Source organism: Mycteria americana, unplaced genomic scaffold (assembly GCF_035582795.1).
Source record: "Mycteria americana isolate JAX WOST 10 ecotype Jacksonville Zoo and Gardens unplaced genomic scaffold, USCA_MyAme_1.0 Scaffold_44, whole genome shotgun sequence".
Taxonomy (NCBI): Eukaryota; Metazoa; Chordata; class Aves; order Ciconiiformes; family Ciconiidae; genus Mycteria; species Mycteria americana.
Window position 1 is genome coordinate 1,261,729 of NW_027445631.1, and position 25,329 is coordinate 1,287,057.

The following is a 25,329-nucleotide window of genomic DNA, read 5'->3' on the forward strand; positions in this document are numbered from 1 at the left end:
TGCTGAGCATGACATTATATGACATGGAACATCCCTTTGACCAATTTGGGTCAGCTGTCCTGGCTATGTCTCCTCCCAACTGCTTGCCTGCCCCCAGCCTACTTGCTGGGGGGCAGAGTGGGAAGAAAAAGATAAAGCCTTGATGCTGTGTAAGCAGTGTTCAGCAATAACCAGAACATTGCTGTGTTATCAACACTGTTTTAGCCACAAATGCAAAGCACGGCATAATACGGGCTGCTATGAAGAAAGTTAACTCCATCCTGGCCAGACCCAGTACACACAAAAAGATCCTCTCCCACATTTCTGCCTTTCCAACCTTCCAAAAATAATGTCAGCAGCTGTATTGGTTGTACATGGCAAGGTTTTGGGGGGGGGGGGGGGGGGCTGCAGGGGTGTCCTCTGTGGGAAGTGGTCAGGGGCTGCCCCGTGCTGGACACAGCTGGTTCCAGCCAGCTCCACAACGGCCGCTGCAGGCCACAGCTGAGCCAATCAGCAAAGTTGGTGGCACCCCTGTGAAAACATATTTAAGAAAGGGCAAAAATGCCACAGAGAGAGCAGAGGAGGGAACAAAAAGAGTGAGAAACAGCAGAGGGAACACCAAGGTCAGAGCTCCATGGTGGAGCAGATATCCACACTGCAACCCGTGGAGGACCCACACCAGAGCAGATGGATATTCCTAAAGAAACTGCAGCCTGTGGAGAACCCATGCTGGAGCAGATTTTTCTGAAGGAGTTCACCCTGTGGAGAACCCACACCAGAGCAGAGGAAATGTGAGAAGGAAGAAGTGGCAGAGAGAAACCATTACGTACTGATTGTAACCCCCCCATCCCCCCCATGCCACTTGGGTGGGGCAGGTAGAGGAGTCTGGAGCGAAGGAGTGAAGTTCAGCCTGGGAAAAGGGGGAGGAAAGGTGGTGTTTTAATGTTTGTCTTTTTGTTTCTCACTACCCAAATCAGTATATATTTTAATTGTAAATAAATTAAGTTAAATTTCCCCAAGTCAAGTCTGTTTTGCTCACTACAGTAATTGGTAAGCAATCTCCCTGTCTTTATCTCGACCCATGATCTTTCTCTTTCCTGTTCTTCCTATCTTCTCCCCTGTCCTGCTGAGGAGGGGGAGTGATTGAATGAGCAGCTGGGTAGGAGCTTGGCTGTTAGCCAAGGCTAACCCACCACAGCAGCATAAAATGAAATGATTCACTTAATTTTCACTTTATTTCAGTTGATTGTTTTAGCCAACTTCTTTACAGTTTTATCAACAATGTAATAAAAAATAAGAGAGTTTCAATATTAAATCCCTGAGGCAACATATATATTTAATAGTTTTTAGTTCTGCAAAACTTTAAAATAGATAGAAAACTTCCTTAATTCATTTATAAAGCCTACTTTTTGCACTGTATTTAAATAATTTTCCCATGTCTAGTAAGCTAATGTAGCTTTGGTGGCTAATGTAGCTTTTCTAAAGCCCATGAGGCCAAAGTGCCATTTTAAATGCAGAAATTTTGTCATCTGCTCTGCCTTTATGTTTTCAGGGCCTTCAAAAAGTCATTTTATCTTATTTTTAAATAAATAGGAGTGCTAATGCTACCAGGAATAATTGTAGTTATTCATATGTTATGACTGTAAACATTGAGATTTTTACCTTCCATATGGTTTAGTTCCCTCAAGACTTTTAAAGAAGCCTAACTGCTGAACTACTCTGAGCTCAGATAAGATTAAGAAAGTTAATATAACAGCAAGAGTTATGAGAAAAACCTGCTCTGTCAGGAAAGGAGTTTTTTCCTTTTTCCTTTCCCTCATTTTGCTTTTAGTATCTGTCTGATGCTTAGTCTGAGTTAGCTTTATCAAAGACTTCTTTTGCCTGTTGTATTCTTCTCCCACCTGCTAGGAAATTGCCACTTAATCATAAATGTACCATTTGGGCAAAGCATAACAAAAGAATGTCTGAAAAGTCTGAAATTTCCATTTTGCCTGCTGTATGGTAAATTTCATGTTCATGTAATTTCTGTGGAGATAATGTAGCCTAAGTCAAGTAGCAAACTAATTTGAGATATGTATCTAAATATATGCTTAAAATGTATGTATAAAATGGCATATTTTTAATATAAAAAATATAAATATATCCCTATATAAATATAGTTGTTCTTCTTAGATACATATTACAGCAAATGGCTTGTTTTTCTAAAAACTAGTTTTAATAAAAGCATTTATAAGGAACTACCATTACTTTTACTAATGAAACTTTACTATACTTGCAGTATTCTAGACCCATACTCAATAAATGTTTGCTACAGTCTTTCAGGAAGGTATTTAATTATGTGACCAAGAGTACATTTCTATGGCTGAAATTGTACTTACAGTTTAGTACCTTTCTGCTTTGGTCTATATTGTAAATAGACTTTTGCAGAATGTGTGATACTTCCTCCAAATATTTTTTTAAAATGTGAACAAAGTACAAAGAAAAACACTCCTCATGAGAACTTAAAGAATTTTGCAACTTGTATTTTACTCTCTTTAAAACTTCTGTGCCACAATAAAACATTATCTCTATGTAACATAGTTAAATTCTCCCTGAACAAGAAGAAAGCACTATAAGAGGCACAAATTTGCAGTGTCTTTCAAATTGTTCCATTGAGAACATGATAGGGGAATGTCTGATGCTTCCTAAATCTGCAAGTGTTCTGACACTGATGCAAAACTATATCATCTCCACTATAGCCTCTGGCAGTGTGGCTACTGATGAAAGACTTATTATGATACAGTTCTAGCAGGTAGTGTCCTGAAAAGGCCATAGGATGAGTTAGGAACTGAAATGTCTTAAATGTAAATGGTAAGTTTCTAATAATAAATAAATTATCTTTAATCATCTCATAAACTGATTAAATGAAGAAGGTAGTGCAACAATGATAATTTTGCTATACCATTATAACTTGGTGTAGTTATGGTTTATAATCACACTTTATTACAATTTTAAAAGCAATATCCTAACTTAATCTGGGAACAGATTACTTGAAAACATTTGCTTCCTTATAATTGGTCAGAAGCTGTGGGGTCATTCTGTTTCTCATCTTTCATCTTCTGTTACAGGGGTCCAGGTGGTGGTAGACCTTGGCCAAATCCAACCAGTGCCAATTCTGTAAGTAAATGTAGGGTCTAGAGCAGAAGTCTGATGAGGAGCGGCTGAGGGAACTGGGGTTGTTTAGCCTGGAGAAAAGGAGGCTGAGGGGAGACCTCATCGCTCTCTACATCTACCTGAAAGGAGGTTGTAGAGAGGTGGGGGTCGGTCTCTTCTCCCAGGTAACAAGTGATAGGACGAGAGGAAATGGCCTCAAGTTGCGCCAGGGGAGGTTTAGACTGGATATTAGGAAATTTTACTTCACTGAAAGGGTTGTCAAGCATTGGAACAGGCTGCCCAGGGAAGTGGTTGAGTCCCCATCCCTGGAGGTATTTAAAAGACTTGTAGATGTGGTGCTTAGGGACATGGTTTAGTGGTGGACTTGGCAGTGTTAGGTTAACGGTTGGACTCGATGATCTTAAGGGTCTTTTCCAACCTAAATGATTCTATGATTCTAAATATTTAAATATATTAGACATCATCTTATATTAAGGGAGTTGTTTTTCATCAGTATACTGAACCACAGGAAACAAACCCAACTTTATTCAACAAATAGAGTACTGCATGCTTTATATTTTTTCCCATTATATTATGTTCCTTTTAACCCTAATGCAGAGTAGGTACAGTGAGGACCATGTCTTAACAGAGAACTCATTGACCATTTTTGACTGCAAATATCCAGCTCTGTTCATAATCACACAACAGCTCTACATCAGTTACAGAACTTCCTTAACAAAAAAGTTTTCCTGGAGTATATTTAAAATATATTTTAGCTTCCTTTAGTGCAAGTAAGAAGAGTTAGGTCAATACTATCTGGATAGCAAGCTCTACAGAAATCATAGTTTGAGAAGATTCATCCTAATGTGTGCTTACATATTTTACATAACAAAAGCATGTTTACTCCTGTTAACTAGGGAATGCAGAATCATAGAGCAAATGCTTGCAAGACATCAGCATTTGCAGTTGGATAAGGTGGGTCTGGCTTGCCAGATGGTATTGATTCTTTTTGTTGTTCTCAGTTTTGATTTTTTATTTCTACTGAATTACAATTAGGAAAAAAAAAGAGCTGAAACTCTTCCTCTGTTTATTTTTGCATGCACTCAACTAAAATGGGCATTAGGTTATTTTTTGACTCATAGTTGAAACATTTTCACTCTATGAAATTAGTTGAGAAGTCCAGTCCTAGACACATTTGTAAAAATTAGTTGGCTGACAAGTTGTCTACAACCATATTGCAATAACTTGCAAGTTTTAGTCTTGAACATACAATAAGTTGTTAATTAGAAAAGGTACCATGTGTTTGTTAACAATAGCATTTTCCCATAATCTTTAACTTTGTCTTTAAAATGAGTTATACAAATATGCTTTAACATATGACTGTCAATACATGTAGGCATGGATACTATCTCTCTGCAGAAGAAATTACTGTTTTGTTTCTGTTTATATTACAGATACCTTATTCTTCAGCATCTCCTGGGAACTATGTAGTAAGTACACTGTTATGTATTTGCTCATTGAAATAGATGTTACATTTTATTTAGGCAAAGAAATCATTGTCCACATGAAGAACCCTTGTGTATTGGTTGAGAACTGAACATCTGATCTGCAGTAAGCTGTTTTGTCTGCCATCTGTGGTGCATATGTTAATATTCATTACTAGAATCATTATCAGTCTGCTCTAAATTGCCCTGAGTACTATGTTTTATTTCAGCATATGTTTCCATAACCAACAAAATATATTGTCTTCAATAATAAAGGACAAAAAACCCCAGTTTCTTTGGTGATACAATATTGTGCATGAATTTCTGAACTACTTCAGGAAAAAAAGCATTTGAAGAATTAGAAGAAGATTTTATCTCCCCAAAGATGTATAAATGAGTCCCTATAGCTAACATTTTAAAGGATATTTTTATTCTTATAATTACCTTTTAGAGACTTGAAAACTTTTTTTCCCTCCATATTCTCTTTTGGGTTTATTTCACATTGTCTTAATATATTATTAATTAGTTGGTATTGTTTTTTCTTAGTATTAACTGTCATTCAGCCCCAGGTGACATGTGCTGCACAAGGGATTTGTGCAGCACAACATAGACCTGAAGGCCACGCTGTATGTGCAGCATAGCACAGCACAGTGCAGGCCTGGGCCTACCCAGGTTAAATTTTATGTGGATCACTAACTCCTCGACGTACAGTGGTCTCCCGGTCAGGATCACTACATTCCACCCCTTGATCCACATGCAGCTTACCTTTCTTAAATATAAGTTACAGATTATATTAGTAAGCGGTTCAGCTAATAGAAAGTTTCTTCTACATAAGCTAGTCACTATGAATAATAATAGTACAAGGATAATGACAAGTAAAATAAATACTGGTGGTGAAAACAACTGTAGAACAGCAATATTAGGGCTAGGACTACTGAAGATGTCCTGCCATTGGGCTCCACCCCTCCTCCCATGTCCTGTTTGACAATGGTGGTGCAAATTTCACCAAACAGTCCAGTTACTTGTGTAGTAGACAGGAAGGAGCTTTAGTGCAGCCAGTGGGCAAGGGCATCCAACACTTCATGTTTGTTGATACATAGCATGCAGCAAACAAAAGCAGCAGTGTGAGGCTCCACATAGAAGTTCTGCATGAGATAAATCAGAGGCATTATTTTATGTACAGCATATGCTGAGGCACATAATGAGGTGTGTTTGCCTGCTCCTCTAGGATTAGGTACATGGCCTCTGGTCCCTTTGCCAGGATCTCTACTGGGATGAATTTGCCTTGAGGAGTCCGGTGCGCAATATGCAGCCAGTAGTTGCTTTTGAAAAGGCATGTAGTTCTGTGCAGAGGGGGGGAGCCGACGTGACCAGAAGCCAAGCGAGATTCACCTCCCTTCACATTTTTGCCACAAGCTCCAATGTGCTAGCAATATCATCTCCTGAAACTAGGACTTCCAGCTCAAAAGGTTTGCGAGGTTGCTTCGGACCCAGTGCAACAGCACAGGAGACAGCGTGCTTAGCTGGTTTGAAAGCTCTTTTTTTCATCTTCCCCCCATAAAAACTGGTTCTTCTTTCTTGCTACATTATGCAGGGGTCTTAAAATCTGTGCTGTGTGGGATAAACTGGCCAGTACCCCAGTAATCCTACAAAGCGCTACGCATCAACCTTGCTTTGGGGCGCAGCTATATGAAGTACTGTTTGCTTTGCAGCTTCAGGCATAATCCAGCAGGGTCCTTGCCAGATGAAGCCTAAAAAATTTTACTTCAGCTGCTGGCCCTTGTGGTTTTTGTGGATTGACTTCCCAACCATGCCCCCTCACGGTGTCCACGACACTGCTCAGTGCCTCTCCAACATCCTGCTCCGTAGGTCCAGTCAGCAGGATGTCATCAATGTAATGGAACAGTTGACACTGGGGGCAGGCTGTGCTCCTCCAGGTGCTGAGCCACAATCCCATGACAAATCATGGGGCTATGCAGGTATCCCTGAGGCAGCACTGTAAAGGTGTACTGCTGGCCTTCCCAGGAAAAGGCAAGGTGTTCCTGCGACTCTTTGGCAACAGGAATACTGAAGAAGGCATTCGCCAAGTCAATAACAGCATCTCAGGCGCTTGCCTTGGCTTCCAGTGGCTCCAACGGGGTGAAGATGTCTGGCACGACTGCAGCCATGGGAGGGGCGGGTTTGTTCAAAAGCTGGTAATCCACAGTCATATGCCAGGACCCATCTGGTTTCTTCGCAGGCCAAATAGGGCTATTAAAAGGTGAATGTGTCTGTCTGATAACGCCAGCTTCTAACAACTGTTTAATAGTTTGAGAAATGTCAGCATGCCCTCCAGGCAACCAGTATTGTTTTAAGGCTATAGGATGGGGGGGGGGGGCAGCACAATGGGGGAAGTCACAATCCTCCCTACCATAAGTGCCCAGATCCGAGCTGATTGGATACCAAAAGAATACCCCAGTGATATAAAAGGTCTTGCCTGCTAACAGATTGTGCCCTATGATATATTTGGGCACTCTCGTAATCCATACTTGAGCCAAAAATGATGGGTATCCTTCTAATTGCAAGGTCAGAGAAACTTGTTGAGCTGGCTCTTCTCCCCTCCCCCTGAATACATTAATATTCATCAGTTTATTCTTGGGCTAATAGGACAGATTTCCATGAATTAGAGTTACTTCTGCCCCAGCATCCAGCAGGGCCATAACCCATTGCTTATTATGCCAGCTCTAATGTATTACAAGCAAAATGTGTGGGAGGTGGTCCTCCCAGCTAGCTCCCTTTATTATCCATACTGGAGAGGGACCACACATTTCCTATTCTTGTTTACAAGGAGAAAGGTCAGGGTATTTAGAGGCAGCTGGGGACGATGCATCTTCACTGTCGAGAGAGGGTGATGCAGGTGGGACTGATGTCCAGGAGCTCTGCACTTCCCTTCACACCTTCCTCTTTTCCTTTCTTATGCAAACTCCAAAATTAAGGAGTTACTTTGCCATCTATCTGCTCCCTAGGCACTCATGCCTGCATTAGTGCCAGAAACATCTCTTTCTGCATAACCTTTCCCTTCAGCTGTTGCATTTGAAATGCGTCAGGCTCCTTCTCTTTTTCAGTCTGATAATCACCAAGCTGTCCTAGTGATAGGATAACATCCCCCACTGGTCTTCCCACAGCAGCCCCTAGCAAGGAAATTATTGGTCCTTTCAAGGCAAACGGACGCCCTCTAACATTCAGGTTTTCATGCTTGGTGCAAAAGGTTCCATATCAGGACTTTACAAATTATGCAAATACATGCCTTGCAATGTGGCCAACTCCCATAAATACTGATCAGCCTCAGCTATACTTTTCCAGGATTCTGCTTTATTGTCCCAAATGGTAGGCAAAGGATACTCTACATTTAAAGCTTCCTGGAGCCATGCTCACAGGGAATGGGATACATTCCCTGCACTCCTCTCAGCCGCTGGGTAATCATAGGGTTTTGCGAGATTGTTGCCTGTTTTATAAAATAGCTCCCGAACCACACAGAGTATGTTTAGAGAGGAGACATTGCTTTATTCTGTGCAGGGTGCAAGCTGGAATATTTCCACAAATCGAGCACCCCTATTGCAATTCTTTTCAGTATTTATACGTGAAAGTTAACACACCACGCCTACCTAATACATAATCATCAGACTAACTAATCATCCTCTTCTTCCATTGGTGTGTATTTTCTCCGCTTCGATTTAAAGTCACAGTATGATTTTAATTCACTGCGCATGCTCACAAGGGGGGGGGGGGGTAGTCCTTTCATCCCCCAATTGGGTCGGTGGTCACGATCTCCCCCTGCCTCCTTTACCTTTCCCCAAGTTGCTGTGGTTCCTGTTGTTTTCATGGTTGTTGTGGTGTCCCTTTATCTGTACGGCTCTCCCGGTAAGAGAATGTTCCCGTTACTGGTCTTTGAAGGGTTACAGCTTCGCATTCTTTTAGGACAAACATATGCTTGTTAGTGAAGTATGCAGTGCCTGTACCCTCTTATCTAGCTTAGGCATTATCTATTACCTTGAAGATTCTGCAATTCTCAGTCTCGTATGCTAGTTTCTATTTCTAACTGTGATCCCTTCTTAGCTACTAATAACTCTTATACTATTTCTATTTTATTCCAAAATATATACACATATATATATATGGTTTAAGGTGACAAGATGACACCCAAACACTTTAATTTAGGATTTAAATTTATACTATCGCCTCCAAAGTCCAATACTCGCAATAGCCAGTGCAAAAGCCTTTCTCCTGGCTTTTGCCAGTATGTTTTTGCTAAATCTTGCAACTCAGGCTGTGTAAAATCACACACTGAGACAGCCTGCTGGGATGCCCCCGGAGGCCCTTTGCTTTGTGACTCATTAATGGCCAGATGAAATGCGGTTGCCGCACTCATCCTCTGACCCCTATGTCCATTTGTCCTCACCACAGAAACAGGGGTCCTCGTCCTACCATTCATCCCTCTGGTGAATAGCTCGTACCTCAGCACTGCCCTTCCTGGGCTGCTCTGTGCACCCTCCCCTGCACTGTGGGCACCTGCACCACTGCTTGTCGCCCAGGGACTGCCATGAGGAGCTGTGCCTGAAGCTCATGCAGTTCGTTTTGCATCCACTCTAAATGCCCCCATGTCCATATCAGGCATGTTAGTAACAACCAAAGACAGCACAAATATTCCTTGCCTTTTCCTTTCCCCAGCCCCTGCTTTCTAAGACAAGATAATACTTCAGCTGGGATGGGGCATTCAGACAATTCCTCTTCACTTTCCCAACCCGTTGGTGAAGCTACCTGGGCTAAACACCTTGCAAATCCCCCCCCCTCCCCCGGCTGCTTGCAGGGCCAGCCAAGCACCCAGTTTCTCTCTTCACTATTCTTTCTCCTGAAAAGCATTTCTCACTGGATCCTGCTGACTACGCCAAATGTTTTGCACCAGGAGGTGCTGGTCTGTTATGATCCCATTAAGAAAGGCACTCAGATTCTAAAGTATCATTTAAAATGCTATTTATTAGAGCTAAGACTGTAAAGAAATCACAAGATGAACTGGTAGGTGGTGTTACATATAAGGGCATAGAGGTATATATACATTGTTTGACTGCAGAAACGTGATGCTACTTCTGGGTAAAAGATTTCTCTTTAATCTACAATTAACTGAGAGTTAATCACTGATTGGCAGAGATGCTTCCCACTGAAGTGTTAAGTATTTTACTTGTATGAACCTGGGGAGGAGTGCTATCAGTCAGAAAGCTGCTACATTACTGATTTTGACTGTCTGGAAACAGTGTTCACTAGTGTATTACTGCTAAATGTTTTGTAAGAAATGTTATTTTTAGCAGGCCAGTGAGAAAGTGTCTGTTGTTTTAATTCCAGAACTTCTCCATCTCATTCCAAAATATTTCAGTGAATTTTAGCAAATCTCAGCAATGTCTTTTTAAGCAGACAGGAGCAATCAAACCTTTATATTCAGTGCTATTGAAAAAAATCTTTCTGTTTGGAACAGTATATCTACTATTTTAAAATATAAGAAATGATAAAAAAATAATAAAAGTCATATAGCAATGAAAATAATCATATGTTGTTAGCATTCTGCATAATTTTTATTATGGAAAATGGGGGGCAGTTTATTTTTATTGACATCATAACATTTTTATCAATCTATAAGTAGGCAGTTTTTCATGTTACTTCAAAATATTAGTGGATCTGCAAATGTAGGAAGCAAGAAGTTATGATTCAGTTCTTAATAAACAATTAGGACTTTTAGAATAAAATTATTGGAGACATTTTTAAAGAACCTTAAAAATATTGTTTAACAATCAGAGCAGCCTGTGTACAATGTTTACTCATAAACAGATTTGCAACACAGAAATACCTGAAACTAAGTAAATAGATATTCCTTGGGGTTTTGTTTTGGTTTGTATTCTGTGATTTAGCACTCTAGGTAAGTGATATGACTATACCCAAATTTATGCAGCTGGCATCATCCTGACATATTTTATTCATTTGTCATTAATTAGAGAAGGAATTATAGAATCACAGAATCATAGAATCATTTAGGTTGGAAAAGACCCTTAAGATCATTGAGTCCAACCATTAACCCAACACTGCCAAGTCCACCACTAAACCATGTACCTAAGCACCACATCTACACGGCTTTTAAATACTTCCAGGGATGGTGACTCAACCACTTCCCTGGGCAGCCTGTTCCAATGCTTGATAACCCTTTCGGTGAAGAAATTTTTCCTATTATCCAATCTAAACCTCCCCTGGCGCAACTTGAGGCCATTTCCTCTCGTCCTATCACTTGTTACCTGGGAGAAGAGACCGACCCCCACCCCTCTACAACCTCCTTTCAGGTAGTTGCAGAGAGCGATAAGGTCTCCCCTCAGCCTCCTTTTCTCCAGGCTAAACAACCCCAGTTCCCTCAGCCGCTCCTCATCAGACTTCTGCTCCAGACCCTTCCCCAGCTTCGTTGCCCTTCTCTGGACACGCTCCAGCACCTCAAAGTCTTTCTCGTAGTGAGGAGCCCAAAACTGAACACAGTATTCGAGGTGTGGCCTCACCAGTGAGTCCAGGGGCACGATCACTGCCCTACTCCTGCTGGCCATGCTATTTTTGATACAAGCCAGGATGCTGTTGGCCTTCTTGGCCACCTGGGCACACTGCTGGCTCATATTCAGGTGGCTGTCAACCAACACCCCCAGGTCCTTCTCTGCCAGGCAGCTTTCCAGCCACTCTTCCCCAAGCCTGTAGCGTTGCATGGGGTTGCTGTGGCCCAAGTGCAGGACCTTGCACTGAGCCTTGTTGAACCTCATACAATTGGCCCCAGCCCATCGATCCAGCCTGTCCATATATATACACATATATATATATACAGGTGTTATTAAAAAGAATTGTGGAATATTATACAGACTGAATTAAGATTGACATGATGCTGAGATACCAATTCTGCCTCAAAAAGAAAGCTTTCTTCAGGTGATTAGCCTCTTCTGTCCTCACAAAGCATCCCCATATTTTGTGCTTAGCAAACATTGGTTACTCTGCCATTGACTATGTACCGAGAGCAATGAAAGAGAAATGCCAGTTGGAAAACTGGTGGTAACAAAAGTAGGTTGAGGGAATTAAATATAATTGTCTTAAGCCCTGATCTAAGTATCCCTCTTGTCTGACTCACAGCATGGTTCAGAGTTTTTGACTAATGGATCTTCTTGGATCCATAGATCTACATATATCAGAACTCTATGCCAGAGCCTGCTGACCAATGATGTTGTCTTAATGAGCTGTTTTGCTAGCTTATCAGAAAATGTGCATGTTTTTACCAGAGTAGCTCATGACATTCATGATACTTTTTTTCTTTTGTACCATATTCATTCTTGACTTTTTTTTCTTTCATGCTAACTGTTATTTTCTACCCTCTCTAGGGTCCTCCAGGAGGTGGAGGGCCACCAGGAACACCTATCATGCCTAGTCCAGCAGGTATTGAAATCTACTCAGAAAAAAAATGAAAGAAAATTATAAGGGATTTTAGAAAGTGCACAAATTCTTTTTTTCAGATTTTTGTGTGCTATTAATGCAGACAAAATGATAGATCCAATTGATACATTTTTCATGAAGGATCAGCTAATGAGAAGGTATTAGTTTTGTACTTTCTGTATCAGTTTTTTTCTGCTCTTTCCCTTTCTTTCTCTCCCTGCTGTGTTGCAGAAATACAAAGCCTTGTATCTGTGCAGTTCAAAGCAATTCATTACTCTGGCTCTTGAGCCCATCTTTTCTTGCATGATTTTAGCAATAGCAAGAAAAAAAAGAAAGAAGACAGAATGTGTATTTGGTTTTGCTAATGTTGTTCATGACAATTCTTTCAGTTCGGAAATCAGGAGATTTTTGAATCCTGTGAAACTTCCTCTATAGTACCCTATGTGATAGACCTTACCAATATATGGCTCTTTAGCTATGCATGACTCGGAAGCATGGCTGCATCACATGGCTATGTCATCTGACTGACAGCATGGTTATGCTGGACAGACTGCTCTCCTCTATCCTGCAATGGAGGAGTAAGGCCCCAGAGGAACCACTGTCATGTCCTATTTGTGATCTGTTCCCAGAACTTCACTGTGCCATTGTTTCTCCAAGTTGCGTGATCTGTATCTTGGAATTCTGACCACATGGAGATTTTGGCCATACAGATTGGCCACCATTCCTATTAAGGTTTAAAGAATCTAGGAGGAGGATGGGAGCATTCAGGACAGCTAGCTAGCCTCTCAAGGCTTAAAGTTGGTCAACTAGATGTAAGTATTTCCCTCCATGGATGTTCAGCAAAGTATCTGACATGAAGGAGGAACTGCAAGATATGGAGGATGCTCTCCTCCCATGGATATCATCAGATATCTGCTAAAAAGAAACTAATTACTTTTTGTGTAACCCAATATTCAGCAGATATTCAGACTCCTTTTGGCCAACATCTGTCTTTGTTGGCCCACTTTGACCAGCTAAGAGGGACCTGTTCACCTCAATGATGCTATAGCATCCTCAGTCCTCATGTCCTACATATTCTTGCTCTCCTCTACAGCACAAGAGGGTAGGGAAGTTTTCTAGCTTCCCATGAAAACTTACTGCACCGATGTAAAATCTTAATTAAATACAATTCCAAGGCTTTAAAATGTGACCTGAAATAAAAAGTAGGGCTTCCTTGTTCATATCATTAGTGAAAAAGATAATTAATGTGAGCTGGCAGTTAAAAGGTAGAATCTCTTTTAATGTAAAAACAAACACACAGACAGCCTGCACTTTTAAAAGTAGTCAACACTGTAGTTATGGCATGCATTAAGCTGTCTGTGTGCACTTAAAATAAAGCATCTATTGAGGAATTGTTTCTATTTTCAGTTAAAGAGACTCTAAGGTGTTTTAAGGCCTCTGCTTTCCAAACTAGAAAAACACTTAGACATTGGCCACCTGAGAATTTTGCAAAGGTACTCACTCACCTCTGAAAAAACCCTTCCATCTCTGAATGTGCCCATGGCCCAATCAACGTGTATGTGTTTTCACAAGAGGCAGTAGAACTTAGGGTGAGCCAGGATTGTATGTTTCAAAAGGATCTGGTGGTTAAAGAACTTATTGTCTACCTCCTTGAACATTAAAAATAACTTTTTATATGCTAATTTTACTTTTGCTAACTTTAGGCTAAAAGCTTTTAGTTTCCCTCTTTTTTAAACAATATATTTGAATGTCCTAGTGATGCATAGTTCTTTGTATATAATGAAATTATTTACTCACCAAGGTTACATTAATTAATGCTTGGAAAACTGTATCAGAAAGATAAAGGAATAGACAAAGACCCTGATTTTAACTGCCCCGAGTATGTACAAATATATTCTTGCATGAGGTCAGGCTGCATTCCCAGTTCCAACACACATTAGTCTGGTCTAGGCTTTCTTGCTTTCACTACTTCTGACTCACAAGTCCCTTGTTTTGGAAAAAGATTTACAGCTCAGCAGTGTTGTTTTGTGTCTGCTGTTAATCTCAAAACTCACAGTTCAAAGAGATGGAATAGCGTTTTGGAGGAACTAGGTATAGAACTACTTAGCTATTCTTTTACTCTTTTTGTAGATACTATAGAGGGTAGTGTTTTTCCAGAGTTGCCTATATTTTTTAAAGATACGCTGCCCCCTTAGGGATATATTTAGACTTTTCTGAGGTAATTCTCCTCTCAGTAAACTTTTGTTACATGGCCTATCTCTTGTCAAGTTCCCTTGTGAAAGGTTTTTTTCCTACTTTGTCTACCTATCTATCTGCTGCATTTTTTGCCTTCTCCTTCTAACAAATATTGATGAGGGATATTAAGACTTTGTGTGTGTTAGCAGTAGGGATAAGTTGGAGCTGGGAATGAATAAATTGTATCTACTAGTAGTTTTCAGGCATTGATTTCCTAAGTTCAACCAGAAGAGTTATGTGGGTTGTATTCTGTATGTCATTATTTAAATCTTACATTTCGACTCTGGAGGTGCTCCAGTCTGAAAGTTCGTGTACATTGATTGGAGGGAAAGGGCATATCTGTCCTCTGGTTCTATGTGAAGTAATCCCAGACTGAGAAGCAGTATAGCTGTGTCAACTTCTGGCAAGGCCCAGTGAAGCTCTTGGCAGAACTTATAGCTTAGGCATCGCACTGTGCCAACGTGGTTTTGTTGTTTTTGGATTCAGGTTGGTTTTGAAGCATTGCACCACACTGTACCATGAAGATACATTAGCTAAAGCTGTCCTTAGAGAGGGGATCTTTGCACAATATTCCACTGAATAGTTAAATATATTCAAAATCTAATAGACTGACACAGATGAGAATAAAAGATTTTCATTCACTACACTAACCTGAAGGCTATATAAAAGAAGCTATTTATTGGTTATTATAGATGGAAAACAAATTACAGGAAGTGTTGATAAGAGAGAAACTCCTGTTTTATAGAGTATTGAAGATGAGTGAAATAATTTGGAACTCCAGGAAAAAGGGTTTAAGGAATTAAATAGTTACAGATACTTGGTGATTTATAAACCTTTTAAGAGTCATGCATAAAAGTAGAGTCTAGAAATAGTCACATAGGGACAATTGCAATTATTGCTTTTGATAGCTCTATTGTGTGGTAGAAATAGATAAAAAGGGAATTAAATCTTCCATTATATTGCCACTGTGTATCAGTGATTCAGGAACAGAAATAATATGAACAAAATGACAAGAAATGTATTAGGTGAGTAGTTTTATTGAAAGGTATATATTAGCACTTAAAATAGTCTCTTATTACAGATTCAACCAACTCTGGAGACAACATGTACACTTTAATGAATGCAGTACCACCTGGACCCAACAGACCTAATGTAAATATGAATCTAGTTATATATTTTTTTAATTATACAGCCTTGTTTTATCCAAACCACTACATTTCCATCACACCATGTCCATTGTAGTGTTTTTAATGTTTCGCAAATCGATCATGACAGTACGTGCAAAATAATGATTGGGGCCCATTTTTCTACACAGAAAAGATCTGAGAAGCATGTGCATGTGGATATTGGGGATGACTTAGTTTGTCATACTGCAGTGCAATAGATTTCTGTACAATATGACACCATCCTAGGAGCTGCCACCGAGCATTAGTTTCTGCTGGCTTTAAACTTTCATTATAAAAAAGTCTCTATGACTAAAGAGGGAGAAGAAAACTGTTGAAAGTGGCCCAGTATTATGTTTCCCTGCTATTCTGTAAAAAAGGATAAAATCAATACCCTTAAGAAGAAACAAACTTCTCTGTTTATCTAAATAAGGTGTCAAGAATGAAAGCTAATGATAGCATTTAGGTATTTGCCTCATTAACTACCGGACTGGTGACTATTTTAGCCCAAACTTCAGCAGTTCTAGAAATGACAAAAATTGGAATTCTTAGATAGAACTTGTTTCTTTTCTGATCTCTATCTGTGCCTTCGGTTTTGTTGTATTTATCTGATTACAACCATATTTCATCTAATTACAGTCCATATTGTGGGCCTTTTGAAAAAAGACAATAAAACTTTAAGAATATAGATATTTAGATATTGCTAAATTGGTATGCAGTGAATTTTAGAAAATGTTCTGTAATGATAATGCCTTTAAGTTTTTGAAGAACTGAATTTAAGGTTAATATCTTAAATCTGTAAGAAACTGATCATATTGCAAAGGTAATGCAGAGTAGTCTGACTGTCAGTATAGATAGGGTGGGGTTTGAAAACTGTTAATTAATCACCTACTAATTGAAGTGAATAGTAAAATTCTCTGTAACTTCAATGGGAGTAGAGTTAGGTCAGCACCTGCAGGTTTGAAAATCATGTACAAAGTATTAAAGTAGATTAGCCAGCCTACAGAAATGAGTTTCTCAAAAAATTATGAAGGTAGCATTGGAAAAAAGTAAAAAAAAACCAATGACACTTTTTGCAATCATCACGTGGAAGACTTTCACTTGACTTTCACATTCAGAGATGGGACTGTGCATTTTTCTTTTACCTTTTTTTTTCTGAGGAATTTTTTTTTATTAGATTATCTTAAAAAATGTGCAGTAATATTTTTTAATGTCTGATCCTTTTATAGTTTCCAATGGGGCCAGGGTCAGATGGACCTATGAGTGGACTGGGTGGAATGGATTCACATCATATGAATGGATCATTAGGTAATAATAGTAAATGTTATGAACGTTGTGAATTTACAGTGACCAGTGCCGTTTTCTATGACTAGTTCTCCAAGTTATGTGGGAGACCATATGTTAAAATCTTTTAAAAATTAAAAAAGCTGTATATACATTAATAAGAAATATTAAGATACTTTTTAAGCATATGAATTGGATTATATAATGCACCTCTGGAAGAAAAATACTGTATGTTATTTATATAACAGAGTATAATTTTAATCCAGTTGTTTCAAACCACTCTATAAGTATACCATCACAGTAATGTAGAACTGATGGCATAAGACCCATTTTTCTTTACCTCTCTTCCTCTTTCAAAAACTTGAGAAGGTGTCATTATGACATGCTGGTCTGAGTTCTTATCAAGTACATGGAAGTAACTTATTACATATATTGATGTATGTGTTAAGCTGGTTTTATCCCATATTTTGATATCCTTATTTGTTCTATAATTAGCCTTCTGTCTGTTAAGTATTAGTTTTATTATTCCATCCCCATAAGCAGTTTCAGACAGTTGCCATTTTAGTGCACCAAGAAAGAACATGCATTCTTGTCAGGGCATGCAGAGGCAGGAAGAATAGAGTACTTCCTGTCTTTTGATGCTATGGTTTTTGAAAGACTCTTATCTAAGGGAGAAGCCTTACACAATTCTACAAAACATGCACTGCTTTATCCCCTGACTATCCTAGCAAACTCTGCTCTTACTCTTTGCTGGATGGATGATAGACACTTGAAAGGGATTTAAGCAACAATCTGCAGCTAAATAAATTGCATTTATGCTTTATGCCTTCCTCTTCCATACCCACAAGGTAAATAAATACCTTGTATTTATTTGTACTCATACCATAACACCAAGTCAGTAACTCTGAATACAGTTTCTGTATTCTGTTCTTCACTTCTGTCTGCACCAAGGAGTGTCATTCATATGGGCAACAACAGGGGGGAACCTCAGTCTGCAAAGACTTCAGATCTCTTTCCTCTTCTGTCCCCACTGTTGACCAGCAAGGTTCTCTTTTACATCTGGGAGCTGGCCCTATGACACAGGGCACCTGCAACACTGCTGAATAACATTTTTCTTTATGTGGAAAAACCCAAGCAAGCCAAATACATGATGGGCAAGCAGAAGCCAAGCTGTCACTGTTCCCCCTGCTTCTATCCATACTACCATGGTGGATGGAAAATTAGCACAGTTATAGCCTAGAAGCTGGAGACTGTGAGACAGGAAGTATAAACAGGTAAGAAGAAGGGAGAAATCAGAAAAGGCTATGCCAAGATGAGAAAAAACCTAAACCATCAAACCTCACTTAGGAGATATATTCTGAGCAATTAACATTCAACAAAATGCATCTAACTCCCAATAGAATTGTCTTTTTTTCTTGGCAAGCAGGTCTCTGAAATTCCTATATTACTTTGCATAAGGCCATCTTGTGGGTTTATGGCTTTTCTTTACATATTACAATCCTAAAATGGATTGTTGCTTTAATTAATAATGATGCACATTATGTTCAAGTAAATGAAAACCTGTAAATGATAATTGCATCTTTTTCTGTCACTTATATTAGTCCAAGAATTATTTCTCAGCTAAAAGAAAAATTACCATCGAAACACAGATGGATTTTATATGTACCTAGTTGGTTAGTTATTTTCTCTAGTGAAAATTATGTCATGTTTAGTCAAATTAACAACAACTGTTTTCTAAGGTTAATTTAATTTCTAAAATGAAACCAGAGTTCTTTTAGGAATGTAAGACTGGAAGAGGTCTCCTGCATTCAGTTCCATGCTGTAGTAGGCAGTTATGTCTCATAACCATAGGCATAAATTGGTCAAACTCCATCTTGAACTTCTCTAGCTTCTTTGACCACAACCCTTCTACTGGATACCTGTTCATGCCTCTGATGGTTAGAAAGAAATCTTTTTCTGATTTCCACCAAAATTTTTCCATTTGTCCATGACAAAATGACTCTTCCTCTTCCTAATGTTTATGTATCTGGTGTATTTATAGTGAGAAATCATATTCCTTCTCAGCCTTAATTTGCCTGGCTAAGTATACCAAGCTATTTCAGTCTCCTCCCATAACTCCATTTTCTTGATTGTTTTTCTCTGGCACTATTCCAGTTTGAATTTGTCTTTCCTGAAAACAGGTGACCAGAATTGTTTACTGTCTGTTGCTTCTAGAAATGCTTTTCTTGATACATCCATCCTTAAATTATATTTCATTTATTCTTGGCTTCAACCAAGTGAGAGCTACAGAATATGAGAAAAATTTTTTTTGTTAGTCTTGCACTCATATTTAATTTTTTTTTGGTTTCTATTACTCCAGTCCTCAGGATCACCTACTTTCTTCTGAAAGATATTGTCATCATCAGTATTTGTAATGCATCCAAAGTTGATGTCATTTTAGCAAATTTCAGTAGTAGGCTTCTGCTTCTGGGGGCAAAGACATTGATGAAACACCCCCCAGCTGACCCTAGAGATATTTCATTAACAGTCTTCTATGGAGTTTTGGGTAGCTGAAGTTCAGTAAAAATGGTGATCATTTTTGTCAGCAACATTAACTTTTACTAGTTATCCATGATTTTGCTTTTTTTCCCCCCTCAAGCTGAAGCAACATCTTCCTCAGGTGTACGTACCCAAAATGAATTGCAGTATCTGGCTAAGAGGACAGGGAGGTTGGACATATCCTTTTCTGAGTTGTGTCAGGCTGTCTCATCCTAAAGGATGCCATTCAAGGAACTGATACAGATCAGAAATGTGTCCTTCATTCTTTCCTCCTTTTTTTTTTTTTTTTTTGCATTAGGTGTGTACACAGAGAAAGGACTAACATTATTCACTCTGCTGACTGTAAACTTTTACTGAGAGAGACAGTGGGAAGGAAGGGAGTTCAAGCACAATTATGTTTTAACGTGCTGCTGTTACACTATATATTTTAGTATGAAAAATAAGCTCTTAGATTAATTTCAGCTCAAAACTAATTGAATAATTATCTATTTTAATTTAAGGCTCAGGAGACATGGACAGTATTTCCAAAGTGAGTATCTAGTAAAATTTTTGGAATTTTTAGAATAATATTTCACTTTAAACATATTTTCATTGTCTCTGTTAAACTTTTTATTAGGTATGTACATTTTCTGCTTGTCAGCTCTTTGGAGGCTGTGCAGACAGAATTAGCATTAATTGAAAGTTTAAAAGCTATAATCAATAGGGAGTATAAGTAGACTTATTTCTTACTGCATAACAATGTGTATTAATGAATGTGATTAACATATATCCAGTTCATAATCTGATTGATCATGTTATAATCTTCCATACTGTTAAGACAAATGAATATAGTTCTAATAATCAATTCTAGTTGAATGCAAATTTGGGAAAATGTCATTAGGATGTTACTTTTATGCACTGCATGATTCCTTGTCACCTCTGTAAGGCAATATTAATATCTTAATCACTAGTCTAAGTCCCTAAAAGCTAGATTAAAAAGTAGTTGCAAAAAAAGCACTGTTTTGATACAACTGTTAAACAAACATTAAATAGTAAACACAACCATAAAATAGTATATGCAAAATGAATGTGAGTTTAACCTGTAGGGGTTTTGCAGCTACAAAAATAATATTGTGCTTAAATGTGTCATTTCTTCCATAAAAATAAAAATCTGCTACATCTGTAATCATTATTAATTTAGGGACTTATTCAAATAAGGAATTAATGAGCTTATTCAGTGTTGATAAAGTGGTAGAAATTTGTCCTTGTAAAATACTGTTTTGTACTCAGCATCTTCAGATGTAACTGACTAAAACTAATAAAAATATCACTAAAATTGTCTCCCTGTATTTTCGTGCTTTTGATTTATAAATATGGAATTGATGAAGGGATTGTTTCAGTTAAAATTTTATAACTCATTCATTTGAAATTGCTGTAACAAAATTCTTATCGACCTTCAAAAAAAAAAGGAATGAGAGTTTAAGTGAATTAATTGCCTGCATCTTTTGGTTGACCCAGGACTAAGTGCTACAGCGCTGTGGCTAGATCTCTCTCAGTACAGACTTTGCCACTTTGAATCTGGCTAAGGCTTGTCTGCACGTGTTCTGGTCATACTAAGGATGTCACTGTAGATGCTCTCTCAGGCTAGCACTGAGATATGATGAGATACAAACACATGTCAAAAGGGAAGAAAATTTTGGCCTAAATTCCTGTGGGTTAAAATAGAAGTTTGTAGTATGAATTAATTTAAAATACACTTTCAAATGTTCAAAAAACAGAAAGCATTCTTCAATTAGTGATACAGTCCTTTTAAAATTACATAGGTGATTATAGCCTCAGAACAACCTTCCATGGCCTTTTATGGAGAGTAGGACCACAGCAGTATGCCTCTTAGGCCATTTTGGGGCTATGAGGGAAAAACATCTATAGCAGTGCTACATTTTTGTAAGTTTTGAAGATCTGTATCATGTTCAGGCCCTGTGAAGAGTACAACAGTGGATTGAAATGACCATGTTGCCTTAGCTGTGCTGTGCTCAGGTGTACAGTGGTAGATTCAATATACACCTCCAATGAGATAATAAGCATACAGCACATTTTAAATCAGTGTCTATAATTTTTCTTCAGATTTTTTTTTTTTTTTGCAAAATACAGCATTTTTAAAGTAGAAAACATTTCCATTAGCTTGCCACTAAAATTATTTTTTAAAACCTGTATTCAACCCACTGGTATTAAGTATCAGCATATGCACTAATATGATTATTAGAAAAACTGGATCCAAAAATTTACCTGGAAGTCTTGTAATTTGTTAACCTTAATAAATACATCATGGAAATCATATTTGATGCAAGTCTTTTTCAAATAGCTAAAAGAAAAGTGATGTTTACTTGGGAAGTAAGTGTTGTATTGTTATACCATTATAAATAATAGCTTTTAAATATCTTTTTCTGAGTAGCACTCTGCCCAATATGCAGCCTTAATTGATACTAGTAAAAGTGTGTGGGCAGAGTCTTGTATATAGCATTAGCAATTTCAGGTAGGTAATAGTGTATAATACTTTTGGAACTTGATTGGAAAAGTTTTGCATGCAAGGAAGAGTAGATTTCTGGGGTTTGATGCATGCAAAATTAATATGTGGCTGCCTTCCAATTTTGTACATAGTTTACCAGGATTCTTCTTGTTAAGGCAACAGTCTCCCTTTATACATCACCAGCTAGTTGTTCAACTGGATTTTTCACAAGTAGATTTCCAGATTATTAATTAATGTGACAGAACTTGTTCACTGAAGTTAACACGGTTTGGGGTACACGTTGCTAGATGCTCAAGGCCAGGCACAGGATTTCAATGGAGTAAAACACATATTAGAGGAACAGATTATCTATTATGACTGAGATGAAGAAAATTAATCCAGTCTTGGTAGAATCATTACAGCTGACAGAATTCATAGCTACATTTTCCAGAGAAGATTTTAATTTAATTGGCTGAGTGACAAAACATGACTTTTTTAAAATCTATAAATATGAATTGATGAATTGACATAAAGTAGATTGAGATGGGGGAAAGTAAATGAACTGAAATTATGCATATTAAATAAACATTAATAACCAGTGTTTCTTGCAGTGCCTGTGGAATTTCTGCAGTCATCAAAGAAATATTTATTTTGGAAAAACTCAGCTAGTGCTACAATGCTAGACCCCATACTGGCAATAAAAGCAGCCCAGAGAGTTGCTATAAAAGCATTTATGTCAGGAATTTGAATCTTTGGGCCTGGCGCACTGTAGCAATTGCAGAATTTCAAAGCTTAGTACTACACAGAGAAAGATAAAATAGGAGTAAATCCCCAAGGAATGAACAAAAGTCTGGAAGCATCATATAAAATAAATGTGACAAGGCCTTAGTGGGTTTTAATTAATTTTAAATTTTAAGCTAATTTTAAACTTAATTTTAAACTATATATTCATAGATTTTAAGGGCAGAAGGGACTGATGTGATTGACCTCCTACATAACACATGCAACAGGACTTCCCTGAATTAAATCCTGCTTCAGGTGCAATAGCTGTGGTTGAACTAAAGCAATAGTTTTCAACCTTTCTCAAGCTGTAGATTCCTAAATATTTGGTATAATAACTTTACTGAATAGCAAACTTCATTGTCTGATGTTAATTAGCTAGTTAATTTTTAGTTGCCTTTGATGGACCCTTCACCTGCTGTCCAGTGATTCCTGGAGATCTGAGGATCACAGTTTGAAAACCAGTGAACTACATTGTGAAGAAAACAACAGGGCTAAGGGAGGGGTCTTGACCCTACTCTATAAGCTGCATTTCAGATGCCAATTAAAAACAGTTATGTCTTCATGGCGGTTATGTAATTAATTTTACATTTCATCTATAACTGAAAATAAATACATCAGGCTGAACTTTGTCGTGGTTTAACCCCAGCTGGCAACCAAGCCCCACACAGCCACTTGCTCACTTCCCCCACAGCGGGATGGGGGAGAGAATCAGAAGGGCAAAAGTGAGAAAACTCGTGGGTTGAGATAAAGACAGTTTCATAGGGAAAGCAAAAGCCGCGCACGCAAGCAAAGCAAAACAAGGAATTAATTCGCTACTTCCCATGGGCAGGCAGGTGTTCAGCCATCTCCAGGAAAGCAGGGCTCCATCACACGTAATGGTTACTTGGGAAGACAAACGCCATCACTCCGAATGTCCCCCCCTTCCTTCTTCTTCCCCAGCTTTATATGCTGAGCATGACGCCATATGGTGTGGAATAGCCCTTTGGTCGGTTGGGGTCAGCTGTCCCGGCTGTGTCCCCTCCCAGCTTCTTGTGCACCCCCAGCCTCCTCGCTGGTGGGGCGGTGTGAGGAGCAGCAAAGGCCTTGACTGTGTGTCAGCACTGCTCAGCAATAGCTAAAACATCCCTGTGTTACCAACAGTGTTTCCAGCACAAATCCAAAACATAGCCCCATGCTAGCTACTGTGAAGAAAATTAACTCTACCCCAGCCAAAACCAGCACAACCCACAAACATATTTGCCCATTCAGGTGGAAATGGTAATTTTCCTTTAGGGCAATATGTTTAAAACTTATCAACAGCCTTTCAGTAAGGAGACTTTATCTTTTCCTATTTTTCACTTGAAGTTTTCCCCATTGTAGCCTTAGTTATACTAAATGAAGACTGCAGACACGTATTTTCAAATATGATATATTTTGCTTTTTTTAAGAAGCTTCATAAATCTGTAACCTAACAGAAATGCTGTGTTAGGATTGTAATTGAGAATTAACAGAAGAAAAAGAGGACAAATTAATTTATGATTCTTACAGATGTTATCATTTGGTCACTTTGATCAAATACTCTACCTTGAGTTGCATTTTGTTAGCCTACCCATTGACTATACTAGGTTTGTGTTAAGCCTGCTTAAACTTTAAGCCTGATGCATTTGTATATGTACAGATATGTACATATGTATATGCTGTATTTGTAAATCTTGTGTTTAATTTTTTCTGGATTAAAAAAATTCAAGGGAAGAACTGTGATAGACATAGTAAATGTTTTATGATGAAGTTCATAATTTCACTCCCCCTTTTCCCTGACTGTTCCTTTTCCATCACAAAGCCCATATTAATAGCAGTCTAAGTGTGATGGAAAGAGAATAATCCATGCCCCAGGCATGGTAGGGTACCACAAATCAACTTTGTAAACACACCTAACTACTTGTAGTATTTACAATAATCATGTATTGATTATTGATGCTGAATAATTTCTGTGACAATTATGTACTTTTATTCTTTTTGTGACTGAATCTTGAAAGCATTTTCTGAACGTTATAGAGGTGGTTGTACAGGAGCACTTCCATAAGAAAAGAATTTACCTTCAGGAGTCTTTCTATTATTATTTATTAGCATTTCACTTGCACCTAGACACTCAAAAAGTAGATGAAGACCCTACTGCATTATGCTCTGTGCAAGCAAATAGCAAAAGTACAGCTCCTCCTGAAAATGTTTATAAGGCCAATCCTGTGGCTGGCTGTTATTCATGAGTCTTATATCTAATACTCTTGTTAACTCATTTATCTATAAATTCTGTATATAACTGCTCTTGGTGAAGTGTTTAGCAACTCAAAATTTGAACTAGAAGTTATTTCAACAAACTACACACTATGAACAAATACTTCAAATACAGGCCTTGATTTGCAAAGGTCTGTGTAGACCAGGTCTGTCAACATGTCTACCTTTTAGTACGTATTCTGAACTCACATATTTCAAGGCACATGCTCATATACCACTGATTCGACCATACTGATTTAATGTAGTTTCAGAGCTAATACTTATTCCTACCATTTATACTTTTTCCCAACTTTAGTAGGAGAACATGCTGGCTATAGCCTGAAAACAAGAATTACAGGTAAATAGTTGTTACTTCAGAGGAGAAAATACTTCTTTGCAGGTTAAAATTAGTAATTGAAACATATAGAACTCTACAAAGACTTATCTTTCAAGTTCAGAAATTCCAGTGCATTGTATAGATACTCTTTTGACATGCTAGGTGAAGCTGGGAAAGGAACTG

General features: G+C 38.3%; 1 protein-coding gene across 3 annotated transcripts in view; it reads left to right on the forward strand.

Moving 5' to 3' along the window:
* LOC142403824 (single-stranded DNA-binding protein 2-like) overlaps positions 1 to 25,329 on the forward strand; it is a 231,851-nt gene that overhangs the window by 203,268 nt on the left and 3,254 nt on the right. For all 3 annotated transcript variants that reach the window (XM_075490122.1, XM_075490124.1, XM_075490125.1), the window contains 6 exons: positions 3,087 to 3,135; positions 4,566 to 4,601; positions 12,020 to 12,074; positions 15,388 to 15,458; positions 16,699 to 16,777; positions 19,792 to 19,820. In XM_075490122.1, the coding sequence (XP_075346237.1) occupies positions 3,087 to 3,135; positions 4,566 to 4,601; positions 12,020 to 12,074; positions 15,388 to 15,458; positions 16,699 to 16,777; positions 19,792 to 19,820 (319 nt within the window). The remainder of the gene's footprint in view (positions 1 to 3,086; positions 3,136 to 4,565; positions 4,602 to 12,019; positions 12,075 to 15,387; positions 15,459 to 16,698; positions 16,778 to 19,791; positions 19,821 to 25,329) is intronic.